Source organism: Bombina bombina, chromosome 9, assembly GCF_027579735.1.
Source record: "Bombina bombina isolate aBomBom1 chromosome 9, aBomBom1.pri, whole genome shotgun sequence".
Taxonomy (NCBI): domain Eukaryota; kingdom Metazoa; phylum Chordata; class Amphibia; order Anura; family Bombinatoridae; genus Bombina; species Bombina bombina.
Window position 1 is genome coordinate 128163044 of NC_069507.1, and position 18127 is coordinate 128181170.

The window sequence follows — 18127 nt, forward strand, 5'->3', positions numbered from 1 at the left end:
AAGACTTTGACTATTCTTCTATACGACCTATGTGATCACGTGTCTGAAATTATTTTCCATATTTTAGGAGTCAATCTAGTTTATTTCTTTTTGAACACCTTAAACAATTACACAATTGTGCCCAAATTAATGTTTGTAACCAAAGACGTCCTCATCTCTAGTAAACAAACTGACAAACACACCAGCCCCATAAGTGATAACTTTTAGAAATCGGGTGCCCCGAGGCATATTTCCTGATAACTTCTGTGTCTGCAAATGAACAATACGTATCGTCCAGGAGATAATTCCTCACTTCCAGACTATGTACTAACCCTCTCCCCGCCCTACGATTCCACCCCAAAATCTTCCCTCCTTCTAGGGGAAAGTCTCCTTTCCTCGGGCTCTCTGGCCCCCTCCTGCATACCTCTTGATTTGTAGCCACTCCTCAAAGGGGCTGTCTCTTTATTCGCTTCCTGATTTTGTAGGCAAAGAGACTGCTCAAGAAAGTTTCAACGAAAGACACCTCAGGAGAGTGCTTGTGTCATGGCTCTCGTTACCGTGCAGGTCACCTCTCTTGAGGAAAATGAGATCCCCAACTCTGTCCAGGTGAGTGGCAAAAAGAGGGTCGGTGTCAGGAAGCTCACAAGCCCTCTCGTGTTTACGCAACTGCTGAGCAGTATAGAATTACACACCGTGTTTCTAGGTTTAATAATTGTTCTGTAACATTATCTCTGCAGTCTGCACAGTTGTGAGAACATGCACCACTGCTATTACAAGTATGTCATTGTGTAAATAATAATGACCTAGGAACAGTCGTGCATGTGCACACGTTTATATCATTGAAACCTTTGCAGTAATTATTAGCAGCTATACTCTGTTAGAAGTATGTTTACGTCACTAACCTGTTACTGTAGGAAGAGTACAAACGTATCTCTTCATATTTACATATTCTAGGCCCCTGGAGAATTTCCTTTGCAACAGTCTCAAAAACAACTCAGAATGTCTTTGTCTTAGAAAGAAGAAGTTATTAGTGGGTGTAACAAGCTGTAAGTTGTAAACTGTGTCTCTGTCTGTGACACTGGTGGCAGAATGGCAGACAAGTTTGTGGTGACATAACTGAGTACTGTGACATGTTGGTAGTGAGAGGGAGGATGTGCCATGTACTATTCAAAATATTAACACTCACAGTTTAAAGGGACAGGAAACCACAACTTTTTCTTTCATGATTTGGATAACATATTTTAAACAACTTTCCAATTTACTTTTATCAAATTTGCTTCATTCTCTTGTTATCCTTTGCTGAAGGAATATGATTGCACTACTGGCAGCAAGATGAACACGTCTAGTTAGCCAATCACAAGAGACACGTGTGCAGGCACCAATCTGCAGCTAGCTCCCACTAGTGTAGGATATGTGTGTATTCTTTTTCAACAAGGGATACCAGAGAACAAAAGCACATTTGAAAATAGAAGGGAAATTAAAGTTTATATTTGACTTTCCCTATCCTTTTAATCTCTTGTTGCTTGTTTGGCTTCTGTGAGGCTTTACCAAATGTTACTCAGACTTGGCAAATGTGTTGAATATGCTTTGTTGAAAAGCATACCTAGGTAGGCTCAGGAGATGGGAGCTAGCTACCTGCTGATTGGTGGCTGCTGATGTCTTCAGCTAGCTCCCAGGAGTACACTGCCGCTTCTTCAAGAAAGAAAAAAGAGAATGAAGTAAATTCAAAAGTTGTTTACAAATGTATGCTCTATCTGAATAATAAAAAAGTGAGTTTTATGCCCCTTTAACATCTGTAGTAGTAGAAGAGGGAGCATGGAACAATATCACATTTAATAAAAAAATATACACGCACTAAAATTTAAAAGGACAGTCTAGTCAAAATAAAACTTTCATGATTCAGATAGGGCATGCATTTAAACAACTTTCTAGTTTTACTTTTATCATCAAATTTACTTTGTTCTTTTGGCATTCTTTGTTGAAAGCTTAACCTAGGTAAGTGCATATGCTAATTTCCATGCCCTTGAAGGCCGCCTCTTATGTCAGTGCATTTTGACAGTTTTTCACCGCTAGACAGCGCTAGTTCATGTGTGTCATAAATACAACATTATGCTCACTTCTGTGGAGTTATTCATGAGACTGGCTAAAATGCAGGTTTGTCAAAATAAGTGAGTTAAAGGGGCAGAGGCTTAGATACAAGGTATTCACAGAGGTAAAATAATATTAATATAACCGTGTTTGGTAATGCAAAACTGGGGAATGGGCAATAAAAGGGATTATCTATCTTTTTAAACAATAAAAAGTCTGGAGTAGACTGCCCCTTTATTGATGGAATGACTAAGGGATGGCATCCCGAAATGGTGCCTGTTTGTTTTGTCTTAGTAACAATTGAATAAAAGTTACTTTGCTGTCACTAACTTGCTCTCTTTTATATTGACTGGGGTCCATGGCAGGGACTCTGAGGTGACGTGCTTACCTACCTGCGTGCTGTAATTGTCCCTTTTAATATAACAGTGTGGGTTATGAAAAATTTGGGAATGGGTAATAGAGGGATTATCTATCTTTTTTAAACAAACATTTTCAAGTAGACTGTCCCTTTTTTAATATAATTTATTTTGTTACTTTTATATATTTATGTTTCAGCCAAGTGCGAAATGCAGGCATTTTATAGAATGCCTTAGGCAGTGAATGTCAATTTTGATGCTAAAGTGCCCGGTTTTTAAAAATTCGATTAAATACAGGGGCACTTTAATTCATCAAAATTTACATTTCACCGCTGTTGTGAAAAAAACTTACCTTTTAAACTTGACAGCTGCTACAGCTTCCTCCACCCGTCGCAAAGCCTCTTCCTGGGTCTAAAATGAGGAATCCGGCTTCCTCCCATCACGGCGTTGAATCAGACACTGGTTCCCCCGGGGGGGAAGCAGTGATTGGAGGATGACCTATCCATCATTTCTGACGTTAGAAATGGCTTGCAACGACCGGAGGAAGCTGGAGCTGCTGTGAAGATTAAAAGGTAATTTTTTTTTTCACAACAGGAGTGAAATGTAAATTTTTATGAATTAAAGTGTCCCTGTTTTTAATCGAATTTTTAAAAACCGGGCACTTTAGCATCAAAATTGACATTCACTTTAATTCTATAGAATACCTAGCACATTTTAGCAAAGTATGAAATTAACTTATCTCATTCTGACCTTATATATTTTTCCTAGACATTTCATACTATACTAAGGTATTCTATAGAATGCTTAGCCTTTTTTTTTTTTTTTTTTTAAATTTACATAGGACATTAGCTCATCTAGGCAAGTATCCCACAGTAAAACACCATATATATTGTTACCAATCCACAAAAGGATTCTGGGTAAATTTATGCAAAATCTCAGACTTTTTACTTCAAATACTGTTTTTGCATACCTTACCCAGAATCCTCTTGTGCAGTGGTAACAATGTATATGGTGTTTTACTTGGGAAAAGCAAACAGGGATACTTGCCTAGATGAGCTAATTTCCTATGCAATTTTTTTTTTTTATTGATTTACTTTTGAGACATGGATGATTTTAATCTCAAACCTTTATCTCCACCATAATTTTTATAATAAAAAAAAATAAAAAAAAAAAAAAATATATATATATATATATATATATACACACACACACAGTGGATATAAAAAGTCTACGCACCCCTGTTAAAATGTCAGGTTTCTGTGATGTAAAAAAATGAGACAGCAGATCTAGAGACTGCTTATCTATATTAAGTATAACCACTGCATTAAGTAAAATTGATTTATGTTTATGGACTTGATGTCATTTTCTCTAACGATCACCTGTTTACATATCTATGTTATTGCGACTGTCTTGTGACCAATTATTTGCATAATTGCATTCCCTGTACACCTGTTTGGAAACTCAATAAAAACAGTTGAAAGAAAAAAAAAATGAGACAAAGATAAATCATTTCAGAACTTTAACTTTAAAGGGCCATAATACCCAAATGTTTAAACACTTGAAAGTGATGCAGCATAGCTGTAAAAAACTGACTAGAAAATATCACCTGAACATCTCTATGTAAAAAAGAAAGATATTTTACCTCAAAAGTTCCTCAGTAGCCACATCCCATTGTAAAGGATTTCTAAGCAGCATTTTAGTGTGTCTGTCCTGGGACAGCTTAGGGGATGAGCCTTGTGCACTCTCATATTATTTCACCAATCAGGTAAAGGAAGCTTACTATGAAATCTCATGAGAGTTAAGTCAAATCTCATGAGATCACAGTAAAAGAGTTCATGACCTCAGCACTGCTGATGCTGATTGGCTGCAGTTAATTTCTTCATTGTTTTAAAACTTTTTACCTGCATCTGGGAGCAGCCGAGTATAACTTTTTACACAGAACTTACTCTGCTGAGCTGAGGAGATTGTGAGGTAAAATATCTTCCTTTTTTACATAGAGATGCTCAGGTGATATTTTCCTGTCAGCTTTTTACAGTTATACTGCATTAGTTTCAAGTAATTTAGCATATGAGTATTATGTCCCTTTAATGTGACCTATAAACTGTACAACTCAATTGAAAAACAAACTGAAATGTTTTAGGTAGAGGGAAGAAAAAATATAAAAATAAAATAATATGGTTGCATAAGTGTGCACACCCTTAAAGGGCCAGTAAACCTAGGAAATAATGTTAAACTATGTGCAGAATTATATAACATTAGCTTAGTTCCAGGAATCTAAACAAATCAGAATAGAGGGCGCCACATAGTGCAGATCATAAGGTAACTTGGAAATCATGCAAAGATGACATAAAAATCCTACTCACGAGATGTAAAGCACAAATGTGCAGTACCAGCAGTCCGGAACCACTCGTCGTCCGGTAGACCAGTGGATGATGTCACAAAGGGCGGATCCTTGTCTCACCAGGGAGAGTCCAGAGATACCTCAGGCAGGGGTCAGTCCAGCAATGATCAGTCCCACAGATCCAGCAGCTAGAATGATGACTAAAACAGCTCCAAAAAGGTCGTCCAATGAGGTAATTAAAAAGGTCGGCAGCAGATGGAGATGTAGAAAAAACTTAAAAGTTTATTAAAATAGTAAAAACAACAGAAACGCGTTTCTCAGTGTAACACACTGTTTCATCAGGCTATATCAATCAAGGATTCTAAAGTCAATAGTTAAATAGACATAACGCAAAGAAAAGAGAACACCGCTCTTGGCTCTACTGAGCGGGTCTGTTTTCTTCTCCTAATCGCATCTGGGCACGCTGTCTAATCACAGCTGGCCCGATCGTGCTATTAAAATCAATGTAGCTCGCTCCCGCTCTGGTAGCGGGAGCAAGCTACATTGATTTTAATAGCGCGATCGGGTGCGCTGTGAATAGACAGCGTGCCCGTGATGCACTTAGCAGAAGAAAACAGACCTGCTCAGTAGAGCCAGGTGCGGCGTTCTGTTTTCTTTGCGTTATGTCTATTTAACTATTGACTTTAGAATCCTGGAGCTAAGCTAATGTTATATAATTCTGCACTATGTGCAGAATTATATAACATTATTTCCTAGGTTTACTGGCCCTTTAAACTAATACTTTGTTGAAGCAACTTTTGATTTTATTACAGCACTCAGTCTTTTGGGGTATGAGTCTATCAGCATGGCACATTTTGACTTGGCAAGATTTGCCCACTCTTCTTTGCATAAACACTCCAAATCTGTCAGATTGCGAGGGCATCTCCTGTGCACAGCCCTCTTCAGATCACCCCACAGATTTTCAATCGTATTCAGGTCTGGGCTCTGGCTGGGCCATTCCAAAACTTTAATCTTCTTCTGGTGAAGCCATTCCTTTGTTGATTTGGATGTATGCTTTGGGTTGTTGTCATGCTGAAAGATGAAGTTCCTCTTCATGTTCAGATTTCTAGCAGAAGCCTAAAGGTTTTGTGCCAATATTGACTGGAATTTGGAACTGTTCATAATGCCCTCTAGCTTAATTAAGGCCCCAGTTCCAGCTGAAGAAAAACAGCCCAAAGCATGATGCTGCCACCACCATGCTTCACTGTGGGTATGGTGTTCTTTTGGTGATGTGCAGTGTTGTTTTTGAGCCAAACATATCTTTTGGAATTATGGACAAAAAGTTCAACTTTGGTTTCATCAGACCATAACACCTTTTCCCACATGCTTTTGGGAGACTTCAGATGTGTTTTTGCAAAATGTAGCCTGGCTTGGATGTTTTTCTTCGTAAGAAAAGGCTTTCGTCTTGCCACTCTACCCCATAGCCCAGACATATGAAGAATACGGGAGATTGTTGTCACATGTACCCCACAGCCAGTACTTGCCAGATATTCCTGCAGCTCCTTTAATGTTGCTGTAGGACTCTTGGTAGCCTCCCAGACCAGTTTTCTTCTTGTCTTTTCATCAATTTTGGAGGGACGTCCAGTTCTTGGTAATGTCACTGTTGTGCCATATTTTCTCCACTTGATGATGACTGTCTTCACTGTGTTCCATGGTATATCTAATGCCTTGGAAATTCTTTTGTACCCTTCTCCTGACTGATACCTTTTATCAATGAGATCCCTCTGATGCTTTGGAAGCTCTCTGTGGACCATGGCTTTTGCTGTAGGATGCGACTAAGAAAATTTCAGGAAAGACCAACTAGAGCTGCTGAACTTTATTTGGGGTTAATCAGAGACATTTTAAATGATGGCCAGGTGTATGCTGACTCCTATTTAACATGATTTTGAATGTGATTGCTTAATTCTGAACACAGCTACATCCCCACATTATTTTAGTTTTTTATTGTTTTCTTCCCTCCTCCTAAAATATTTCAGTTTGTTTTTCAATTGAGTTGTACAGTTTATAGGTCACGTTAAAGGTGGAAAAAGTTCTGAAATGATTTATCTTTGTCTCATTTTATTACATCACAGAAACCTGACATTTTAACAGGGGTGTGTAGACTTTTTATATCCACTGTGTGTGTGTATGTGTGTGTGTGTGTGTGTATGTATATATGTATGTGTGTGTGTATATATATATATATATATATATATATATATATATATATATATATATATATATATATATATATATATATATAAAATATGTGTGTGTATATATATCAGTGACGTCAGAGGCTGGTGAGGCAGTGGCTAGGATACACCTTCATTCTTTAGATATCCTTTGTTGAAGAAATAGCAATGCACATGGGTGAGCCAATCACATGAGGTATCTATGTGCAGCCACCAATCAGCAGCTACTGAGCATATTTAGATATGATTTTCAACAAAGGATATGAAAAGAATGAAGAAAATTAGATTTAAATTGGAAAGTTATTTAAAATTGCATGCTCTTTCTAAATCATGAAAGAAAACATATGGGTTTCATGTCCCTTTAAATGGTTTCTTGGAAAACTGGTCAACTTAGTAAACATCTGATTTTAGTCTAAAGGATTGTAACAGAAACACTTGCCAGATAACAAAATGCTAGCTCTGATTATGAGATATAGAAATCCATGCCCATTAACCCTTTGGCTGCTAAGCCATTTCCCAACTGGGTGCTAATATTTAATTTATTTATTTTTATTTTTGAAAAAAATTTTTTAAACTTTTTTATTTATTTTTACAGACCCCCAAGACTTACACTGTTGGAAAGGTTAGGCGATTACCTTTCCAAGAATGGGTCTTGGGGGTCTGTAGCTGCTTAGATGCCTGAGATACAGGCTTCTAAGCAGCATGCCCCCTCCTCCTATACTTAACATTGCTAAGTATAAATAAAGTTGCGCGGTGACGTCATCACGTAATTGCGTGTGACGTCACTGCGCATCACGGGAAGCCCCGTCGATGCCTGTCACTCTACAGGCACGATCGTTGGGGTAGGATCAGTAAGGAGCCCCCAGATCTCCCTCAAGGTGGGAGAGTGCTCATGACGGCTCTGAGGCGTCATTAGCACCAGAGTGAGAAACTCTGTGACGGCTCAGAGCCGTCATTAGCACTCAAAGGGTTAAAATATGTTTAAAACATACTTTTTACTTTAATGCTGCAAATTATGCTTATAGATTCTTTCATTATTCAGTAAATATAAAAATGTCTTGATCCAGTGGCGGCTGGTGAAATTTAAAGATGGTGGGGCGCTTGACCCCACCCCTTTAAATAAAGCCACACTATCAGATGGCACTACCAATTCATTAATTAAATAAATAAAAGGAAGACAGAAACACAGAAAAGCACTCGGGGGGAGAGGGAGAGAGATGGGGGGAGAGACACACAGAGGGTGTGAGAGAAAGAGAGAGAGACACAATCACACACAGAGGGTGTGAGAGAAAGAGAGAGAGAGACACAATCACACACAGATGGTGTGAGAGAGAGAGAGACACAATCGCACACAGAGAGTTAGAGAGAGAGACAGACAATCAAACACAGAGTGTTAGAGAGACACATAAGGGATGAGAGAGTCAGAGGGGGAGGAAGAGAGACAGAGAGAGAAAGAGACCATGGGGGAGAACAAAATACAAAAACGATTCTTTAACTGTTGTAAAACAGTAAAAAAAAAAAAAAAACACTAAACCACATTCATTAAATTATAATTTTCACTAACAGAATCCCTTTCAGTGAAATCTAAGGTTGCAGAACTTACTAAGATGTGGCTAAAACACTGCTCATTGACTGCATCTCTCTTCCTGCTCTGCCTCTGTCTGTATTAAGGAAGTGACAGTGGAACATTCCACTGCACTTAGAGGGGAAATACAGAACTCTCTTTTTCACTTTAGCAAAAGCTGGCAGCTTCAGAGGACAGCAACAAAATAAATGAAAGTTGTTTTTTTTTCCGTTTTTGTTCTGTTTTATATGATTTAACATCCAGCCCCAACCCTAAGTTCCACTTACTAATGCCTCTCACTGGATTGGGTCAGCCCAAATAGGACTGCCTCAAATAAAGCACTTATGGGCCATGCAATGATCTTAACCACTTTCATCCAGTAGGTGGCGCAGCATGTTGTGTAATGGTGGGCAGACCTGCTTGTGCCTCTCCATTGCACAACATCTAGCTGTGAAAAAAAATGCTGGGGAAAAAAAAATGCAGTTTTTATTTTTTTTATTTTTTAAAGCCAATAAAAAAATATATATTTTTGCCCATATGAGAGGTGAAGCACTGCCTCACCTGCCTCTAGTGACTGCACATCACTGATATATATATATAACAAGAGAATGCACTCTCAGGACTTTTTAAAAAAAAACCCAATTTAATGGAACGTTTTCGGGGTTCACAACCCCTTCATCAGCATACAAAACAAACAAAATTCAACTCATTTATAGTGTTACATATCAATTACATCACATCACCCTGAGTGTCTCTCAAAAGGAAAAGTGCGCCAATTTTTTGAGTTTGGAACGCATCTTGCGTTCCACAGTGCTATCCGAAACCGGAAGTTGTGTTACCTCACTTCCGGTTTACGGATAAATCCCAGAGGTGGATAGTATCCACATGAGCTACATGTCCTTTTGACCATTACCATAACTACCTCTTTTTGCAGATCCCCGTTTGTTTTGCAATTATATTTGAGGATAGAATTTTAAAATAAGGTTTCCTTCCTTATATGACTTTGTGCATAGTCATTTACATCCACATTTGGCCAATGCAAGCTATAACCCTTTAATGGCCAAATTGAATTCATATGAAAATGGTGCCCCAGCGTTATAGCAGCCTAACAGCACAGCCCTACAATACTACATATATTCCTCTCCCTGTATACTGCTCCCATTCGATATATCTATTTGTTTGCACATACATTGTAGCAGCACACATGCTAAACGTCATTCTGTTTTAATACACTGGCGATACATTGTAAGTCACAGCACCCATATCTGCAACATTATATTTGCTTCTCATTTACAACTTGCCATTCCAATCACATGTACTGTTATATGGTCCAACTTCTATTTTTATTATTTTTTTTAATGATTATTTTCAAATATGCGATATGATCGTATACAGCTTGATTGTACGCTATTTCTGACACTGAGAAAATTGTGGTCCCACTCAGCTGGCACATCATTATAAATTTCACATAAGTTATGGCACTTTTGGGTAATCCGGATTGTATATGATCACCATGGTTACTGTCTCCATGCCGTCTGGATGCAGTAACATTTGACAACGTATATTTATCACAAATTTTCAGGCACTTATGATAATGTGGCACATTTTTGCTATAAGAAGTCCTCTACATTAGTATGTCACCCAAATACGTTTAAAATTGTAGAGTGCATAACTTCATCATTAATTTTACGTTTGTTTATTGAATCCGTAAACCGGAAGTGAGGTAACACAACTTCCGGTTTCGGATAGCACTGTGGAACGCAAGATGCGTTCCAAACTCAAAAAATTGGCGCACTTTTCCTTTTGAGAGACACTCAGGGTGATGTGATGTAATTGATATGTAACACTATAAATGAGTTGAATTTTGTTTGTTTTGTATGCTGATGAAGGGGTTGTGAACCCCGAAAACGTTCCATTAAATTGGGTTTTTTTAAAAAAAAGTCCTGAGAGTGCATTCTCTTGTTTTCTATTTCACGATATATCATTGCACCCAGGCGAGTTGGCCATTGGTGGGCTGAACTGGAAATTGTTTACTAATATATATATATATATATATGTGTGTGTATATATTATATCTCAGTATTTGTACCATTACGTTTTAGTAAATATATTACTATTGTACCTACGGTATTTGTTCATTATCTGTGATTTGTAATCCTATGTATTTTTATCATTTTAATATGTCGGTCTAATAAATCTCTACAGTTTACACACTTAAGCCTTTTAGGTGCTCCTTACACTCTTCTATCAATTTCCTTTACGATTGTGTTAGGCTCACTTGAGATAGATGATCACCTATGTGCTATTTCTCTTTGGCGCTGTATACTATTTTCTTCTTCTGCTATCAGTTAAAGTCCGTTAACTCCTTCAGGACAGAGGCAACTGTCCAAGTTCGGGACATAAACAATCAGTGCCGATATGATGTCACATGATCGTCACTGATCCCAACAACGCTTATTATTTTATGGGGGACTGCCTGCATTGCTAGGCAAGTCCCCCAGTTGTATTTTTAACAAGAAAGGACGCCAAAAAATGTAACAGGGAGCAGAGTGCATTTACAGTTGTGTGAATAAGAAAACTATTTTCAGAGCTAGATTACATGAATAGAATGAATAATAAAATGTTATTGCAAAGTTGTTTATTACACAACTAAATCTCACAACATTTAATTGGCTTTTTTCAGGATGCAGAAAGGAACAGACGACGACGAATGCAAAGGCGGTAAACAAGATTTAAACACTTTTCGTCACAGTCTTTATTTCAGTCTTATTTTCTGTCCCTAATTATTTCTCCACTCCACCTCAGTCCGTCTCACACACGTTTTGTGCTCATGCAGGCAGAGTTTTGTTATGGTGAAGGGGGCAGCCCTACTGCTACAGGATGATGGGGAGACTGAGGAGAAAACCGAGCCCTCTCCTACCTCTGGCCCCAGCGAGCAGCAACTACACCTGCAAGCCATGCTGCAGTTACTGCGAGAGGAGGACATATTAAAATTGGTGAGTGTAGGGTCCTCTGTAAAACCGTGACAAGTCCGTAATTGATTATAGACAAAAGGGTACAAATCTTTGTTAAAGGGACTTAGTACACTAGATTTTTCTTTGCATAAATGTTTGTAGATGATCCATTTATGTAGCCCATCTGGGTGTGGTTTTTGTAAAACTTTATAGTTTTGCTTATAATTAAATAACATTGTGCTGACTCCTAACCAAGCCCAACATTTTAGATGTATACTGATGTCTACAGACTTCAGACTGCTTCTGTTTGTATAAGGGGTCTTTTCCTGTGTGTGTGTGTGGGGGGGGTCTGTTCTCAGTGGGTGTCCCAGGCTAATCTTATCAACAGTGTTAAACTGGAAGCTTCTAAGTAAGTTTTAAAAGGTTTTATACTGGATTTTTATATCCATATCTATGCATATTATTCTTTAGTATATGTTACATGCAGTTAAATGGAAATTGGTGTATACTGCCCCTTTTAAAGGGACAGTAAAGCCAATGGACTGGATAGAACATGAACTTTTAAACCACTTTCCATTTTACTTCTATTATTATATTAATAATTTTGCTTAGTTCTCTTGGTTTCTTTTATTAACCCCTTAATTGACCACAGCACTTTTCCTTTTTCTGTCCGTTTGGGACCAGGGCTATTTTTACATTTCTGCGGTGTTTGTGTTTAGCTATAATTTTCCTCTTGCTCATTTACTGTACCCACACATATTATATACAGTTTTTCTCGCCATTAAATGGAATTTCTAAAGATACCATTATTTTCATCATATCTTATAATTTACTATAAAAAATATAAAATATGATAAAATGGGAAAAAAAACTAATTTTTCTAACTTTTAGCCCCAAAATCTGTAACACATCTACAACCACCAAAAAGCAAACATACTAAATAGTCTACATTTTGTCCTGAGTTTAGAAATACCCAATGTTTACATGTTCTTTGCTTTTTTTGCAAGTTATAGGGAAATAAATACAAGTAGCACTTTGCTATTTCCAAACCACTTTTTTCAAAATTAGCGCTAGTTACATTGGAACACTGATATATTTCTGGAATCCCTGAATATCCATTGCCATGTGTATATATATATATATATATATATATATATATATATTTTTTAGAAGACATCCCAAAGTATTGATCTAGGCCCATTTTGGTATATTTCATGCCACCATTTCACCGCCAAATGCGATCAAATAAATAAAATTGTTCACTTTTTCACAAATTTTTTCACAAACTTTAGGTTTCTCACTGAAATTATTTACAAACAGCTTGTGCAATTATGGCATAAATGGTTGTAAATGCTTCTCTGGGATCCCCTTTGTTCATAAATAGCAGACATATATGGCTTTGGCTTTGCTTTTTGGTAATTGCGCATAACACGTGTATTATGCCCAGCAGTGAAGGGGTTAATTAGGGAGCATGTAGGGAGGTTCTAGGGTTAATTTTAGCTGTAGTGTAGTAGAGAACCCCAAGTATTGATCTAGGCCCATTTTGGTATATTTCATGCCACCATTTCACCGCCAAATGCGATCAAATTAAAAAAAACGTAAAACTTTTCACAATTTTAGGTTTCTCACTGAAATTATTTACAGCTTGTGCAATTATGGCACAAATGGCTGTAAATGCTTCTCTGGGATCCCCTTTGTTCAGAAATAGCAGACATATATGACTTTGGCGTTGCTTTTTGTTTATTAGATGGCCGCTAAATGCTCATCACACGTGTATTATGGCTAGCATTGAAGGGGTTAATTAGGTAGTTTGTAGGGAGCTTGCAGGGTTAATTTTAGCTTTAGTTTAATTTACATATGCTGCTGTGTAGGATCCCCTCCCCCTCTGCCTTATTGGGGGCAAAATATGTTGTTGTGTTTTTTTTTTTAACGTTTTTCTGTAGTGTAGCTTCCCCACCTCCTGACGTGTGTTTTTTTTTTTTTTTTTTTTTTTAACATATATACCCCCCTTTTACCCACTTTTAATATTACATTTTCTGTAGTGTAGCAGATCCCCGCCCCCCTTCACATCACCAGGGCCATCGATGGCCGCCACCCGCCTCCTACACCGGCTCCCACCTACCAACGAAGATAGCCTTCGATATCCGGTGCAGAGAGGGCCACAGAGTGGCTCTCTCTGCATCGGATGGCTAAAAAAGGTTATTGCAGGATGCCTCGATATCGAGGCATCACTGCAATAACCGGAAAGCAGCTGGAAGCGAGCAGGATCGCTTCCAGCTGCTTTCCAGACCGAGGACGTGCAGGGTACGTCCTTGGTCGTTAACTGACTTTTAGAGGACTACCCTGCACGTCATTGGTCGTTAAGGGGTTAAAGAGTAATCCTAGGTGAGCTCAGGAGTGTGCACGTATCTCTAGCCACCTGGCAGCAGTGTTTGCAACCTTTTTTTTATAGCAATGTTATATATCCAAACACTGCTGCGTTAGACTGCTAAATACACGTGCACACTCCTGAGTACCTATGAGCTTACCTAGCTTTACTCTTAAAGGATATTAGATGTAAATTGTAAAATTGTTTAAACTCGCATGCTATATCTGAATCATGAAAGTTTTTAAACTGTCAAATTTATTTCAGAATTGCTTTTTTCAGCAGGTGGCAAAAAGTAATTTGTAGGAGAAATTGTCTCTCTCCCATCACACACGTGGATGTGTCTTACAGCAGAGATCAGGGGATTTTGCAGAGAATAATGCAGGTTGGGGCAGAGGTTAGGAATTAAATAGGTTTAGCTGTGAGCTAGCAAGGAAAACCAGGCACAGTTGGTAAAAAAATAAATTCCTGTCAACTCTCGTTCTGAGTGTTATCTTTTTGAATTAGGCTGTACGGCTGGAGCCCATCCGTTTATGTCTTACGCGTTATCTTCTGGTGGTTTCCTCCATGGAAGGATCAAACGAGGAAGAAATCATTCTTTTAGGCGTGGACTTCCCCCATGATGGGTAAAAGCTTTTATTCTTCATTATATAGCTTGATGCTGTCCTAAGTTATGTTTATGAGTTGTAACTATCATGTAGGAGATGACTGTATAAATATAAATGGCTATTCTAACATGCAGCCCTTAAAGGGGCATTGTGCTGTAAATTGGTTTCTGCTTTAAAGTGTTCCACCTCCTATACTAAAAATTAGGGCTGGGCGATATGGGAAAAAAGAAATATTGCGATTTTGGCAATAAAATATCGTGATTGCGATTTAAAAAAATAATTGTTAAACATACATTTGTCAATAAAAAATGCATTAAACTGTACAGAATCGTAAAATACACTGACCTTTTTTTTTCTTCTTCTTTTTATTAAGAGAAATGCAGAAACATAAGGATCTACTACATAGCCAGTAGAGTAACACATATAACAAAGTAATGTGAAGATCACTGACTAGAAAGCTACAGTCATAATGAAAGAGTGGTCTGCAGAATTACCTATCTGGCTTATCATTAATTTTCTCCTATTTTATAATATAACAAAGGAAAAGCAAACTTTTTATTGCTGAAAAATAAAACTAGATATGCAGTTAATTGAACTTAAAGGAAATCATTATCCCATACAGTGACAAGAGTATTACCATAGTAAAACTTAGGAATTGCTTTCTGTAAATACAGAGGCATCTCTAAATAACTTAAATATAACCTTCCAAATAGTATAGCATTATCGCAGTAATCAATAGGACATGTATATGCATTCTAGTTAATACAGTATAGTAGCAGGTGCTTTATACGTACATAATATGAGTAAAGGATGGACTTGAATTTGAGAGGGTATAATTTGGGTAAACCCAGCAGTTAGTTCTTAAAGTTCTACTAGTTTTAAGGCTGGAGGACTATATAGAACAAAAATTAGGGAAAATCTATTCTCAAAGTTAACTATTGTCCCACTTCTCTTTAAAGGGATAGTAAACCCCAACATTTCCTTTTTATGATTCAGATAGAACATTCTATTTTAAACAACTTTCCAATTTAATTCTATTATCAAATTTTCTTCATTCTCTTGTTATCCATTGCTGAAGGCAAGCATTGCACTACTGACAGGAAGCTGAAAATATCTATTTAGCCAATCACAAGAGACAAATGTGTGCAGGCACCAATTAGCAGCAGCTCCCACTAGTGTATATGTGCGCATTAATTTTTTTACAAGGGATACTAAGAGAACGAAGCACATTTGAAAATAGAAGTGAATTTAAAAGTGTCTTAAAATTACATGCTCTATCTGAATCATGCAAGTTTAATTTTGACTTTCTTATCCCTTTAACCAGTTCTTATACTAAGCAATAGCATAGTCCTACGTGATGCAACAGTCTAACGCCTGCCTCGCCAAACCAACAGAACGCTGGGAACGTCTACGTCTGAACTCCGTGTCGGATCCTTGCTGAGGGGGTACGGACGTAAAGCTGCATCATTTTTTGTTGCATAGCCATTTCTAGATTATCCAGCGGCGGTAAGAGTTGGGCTGATAACAGCCTTATTAGTGCAGAATAGATCACGTTTAGAGTAAGTCACCTGCTACAGGACACCAGCACAAATTAAAGTAACCTCCTGCGCACAAGTTTAGTGTAAGTAGCAGAGCGTTTCCTATCTCCCAATACAGGACACTTGTCTCTTCTACCTAGCTCTGTTCCCGGGAAAGTTTACCCGTGTCCGGAAGTTAACATAGGCATGTGACTAAAATAGTCATAAGGAAGAGGGCAGGCTGCAGACCTGAGTCCACACACCCTCACTTCCTCTTCTGACCCCTCCCCTACAATAATATCCAAATGCAAGCTGATTTGTAGGCACACATCATGTTCGCCTAGCAGGTATAAAACATGACCAGTGATACGTTGTTCTAGCATCATGCAATTAATCGTGCAGCCCTACTGAAAATATTAATACTTTAGTATTCACTGTAGAAAAGCTATGTAAACAAGAAGCAGCAATCAAGTTCCCAGTGGGGGGAGGGTATGGAAGAAATAGATAATAAAATGTTCCTTTTCAGTTGCTTTCTCTAAGTAATGGCCCTTGTGTACAAATAAATAACATAAGAAGAAATAGGAAAGATTAGGAGGTCTGCTATTTCTGTAGGCTCAGCCCATTTGAATAGGCATGTTCTTGAGAACAATGAATTGAGGCTTTTGTTAACAACATTTATTTTTCTTTTGCTAAATCTGCAGGGGTGCCCCTCTCCAGTCTTATGTTTACCGTATCGCTCTGCATTAGCTTGTTAGTACTTGATGTTAAAGGGCAATTTTAGTGAGAAACATTACATGCTCTAATTTGTTTGATTATGTAATTTTTAGCAGGAGAGACATAACAAATTAGTGACATAACGAAAATGACAAATAGGACATACATTTAAAAAAAATGACAGTATTACTGTAACAAAAAAGCTACATCTCATAAGAATGACAATGTATAATGCTCAAGATAGTCTTAATAGGGCAGAGAGCAAGGGAGCCAAGTAGTCTTAAAGGGGCTGCGGGTTAAAGGGGCAGGTAGCCTTCAAGGGGTAGGGGGTTAGTGGGTCAGAAAGTCTTAAAAGGGAAAGGGGATACGTTAGTCTTAAACAGGTAGGGTGATGTTAGTCTTAAAGGAACAGAGGTTAGAGGAGGTAAAGTTGTCAGGTTTGTCTTGAAGGGCATGTGGTGAGGTAGTCTTAAAGGAAAACATAGTAGGGGTAGACAGTCCTAAAGAGCCAAGGGGTAAGGTAGTCATAAAAGTTCATGATATAGTGTTAATTGAAATGATTTTTATTAAACTCGAGTAGTCATGACAATGGCAGAGCAGATAATCACTTTACAAACATGTTCATAAAAGACCTTCATAACATTTGTGTAAATAGTAAAGGATTAACATTTCTTTCCCGAAGTAAGGTAATGTCCATTCAGAAAGTTCTTGTAAATGTCCTTGATATGCTTTCCTTCAAAAGTCATTTTCCTGGATCAAAAAGCTCCAACATGGTGCATAACCGTCTAACGTAGGTATAAATACCCCCCTTTTTTTTTATAAACATAAACAAACAATAAAACATTATAAAACAAACTTGTGGTCCTTGCTATGTATTTAAAGTCTAATAGTTGCATCACTATATTTAAGTCTGTCTAACCAAAGTAGTAAGATAGAGATATTATAGTCTATAAATCTTATAGGAGCAGCTTTACGTGGGCTAAATATTTTCATAGTAACTCAATTCGTCTAGCTAGCCTAGTGCTTTTTCCTCGTACCCTCCTGTAGGATCCAATAGAACAATATTTTCTGAAATTATTCTCTATTTCCTTTTATCGTGGACGCAATCTCTGACATTGAATATGTTGTTTTTTTATTTTATTGAGTACTTCTTGCCACGATGGTACCCCGCTTTCCAGTAACTAGCAATAGTAATTATTGCTGTACAAAGTGTCCTAATCAACGTGTTGATTGCTGAGTTAAAGGGAGTAAAATGTTGATTTAATAGGGCATGGGCTATTGTCAAGGAGATCGGTTCTTGGAGTGTTTCACTTAGTAACTTTTGTAGTTGTTCCCAAATGGGTTGAACCCTAGGGCAGTCTCACGACATGTTTAAGTAGGTTCCCCTAACCATGCATCCCCTATAGCACATAATTGTGTTAGTTTGGG

General features: G+C 37.8%; 1 protein-coding gene across 1 annotated transcript in view; it reads left to right on the forward strand.

The window, feature by feature from the left end:
- Positions 1-445: 445 nt before the first annotated feature.
- Positions 446-18127, forward strand: part of SSH3 (slingshot protein phosphatase 3) — a 199536-nt gene continuing 181854 nt past the window's right edge. The window contains exons 1-4 of the mRNA XM_053692361.1: positions 446-585; positions 11225-11262; positions 11378-11537; positions 14368-14486. Coding sequence (XP_053548336.1) covers positions 523-585; positions 11225-11262; positions 11378-11537; positions 14368-14486 — 380 coding nt within the window. The 5' untranslated portion in view covers positions 446-522. The remainder of the gene's footprint in view (positions 586-11224; positions 11263-11377; positions 11538-14367; positions 14487-18127) is intronic.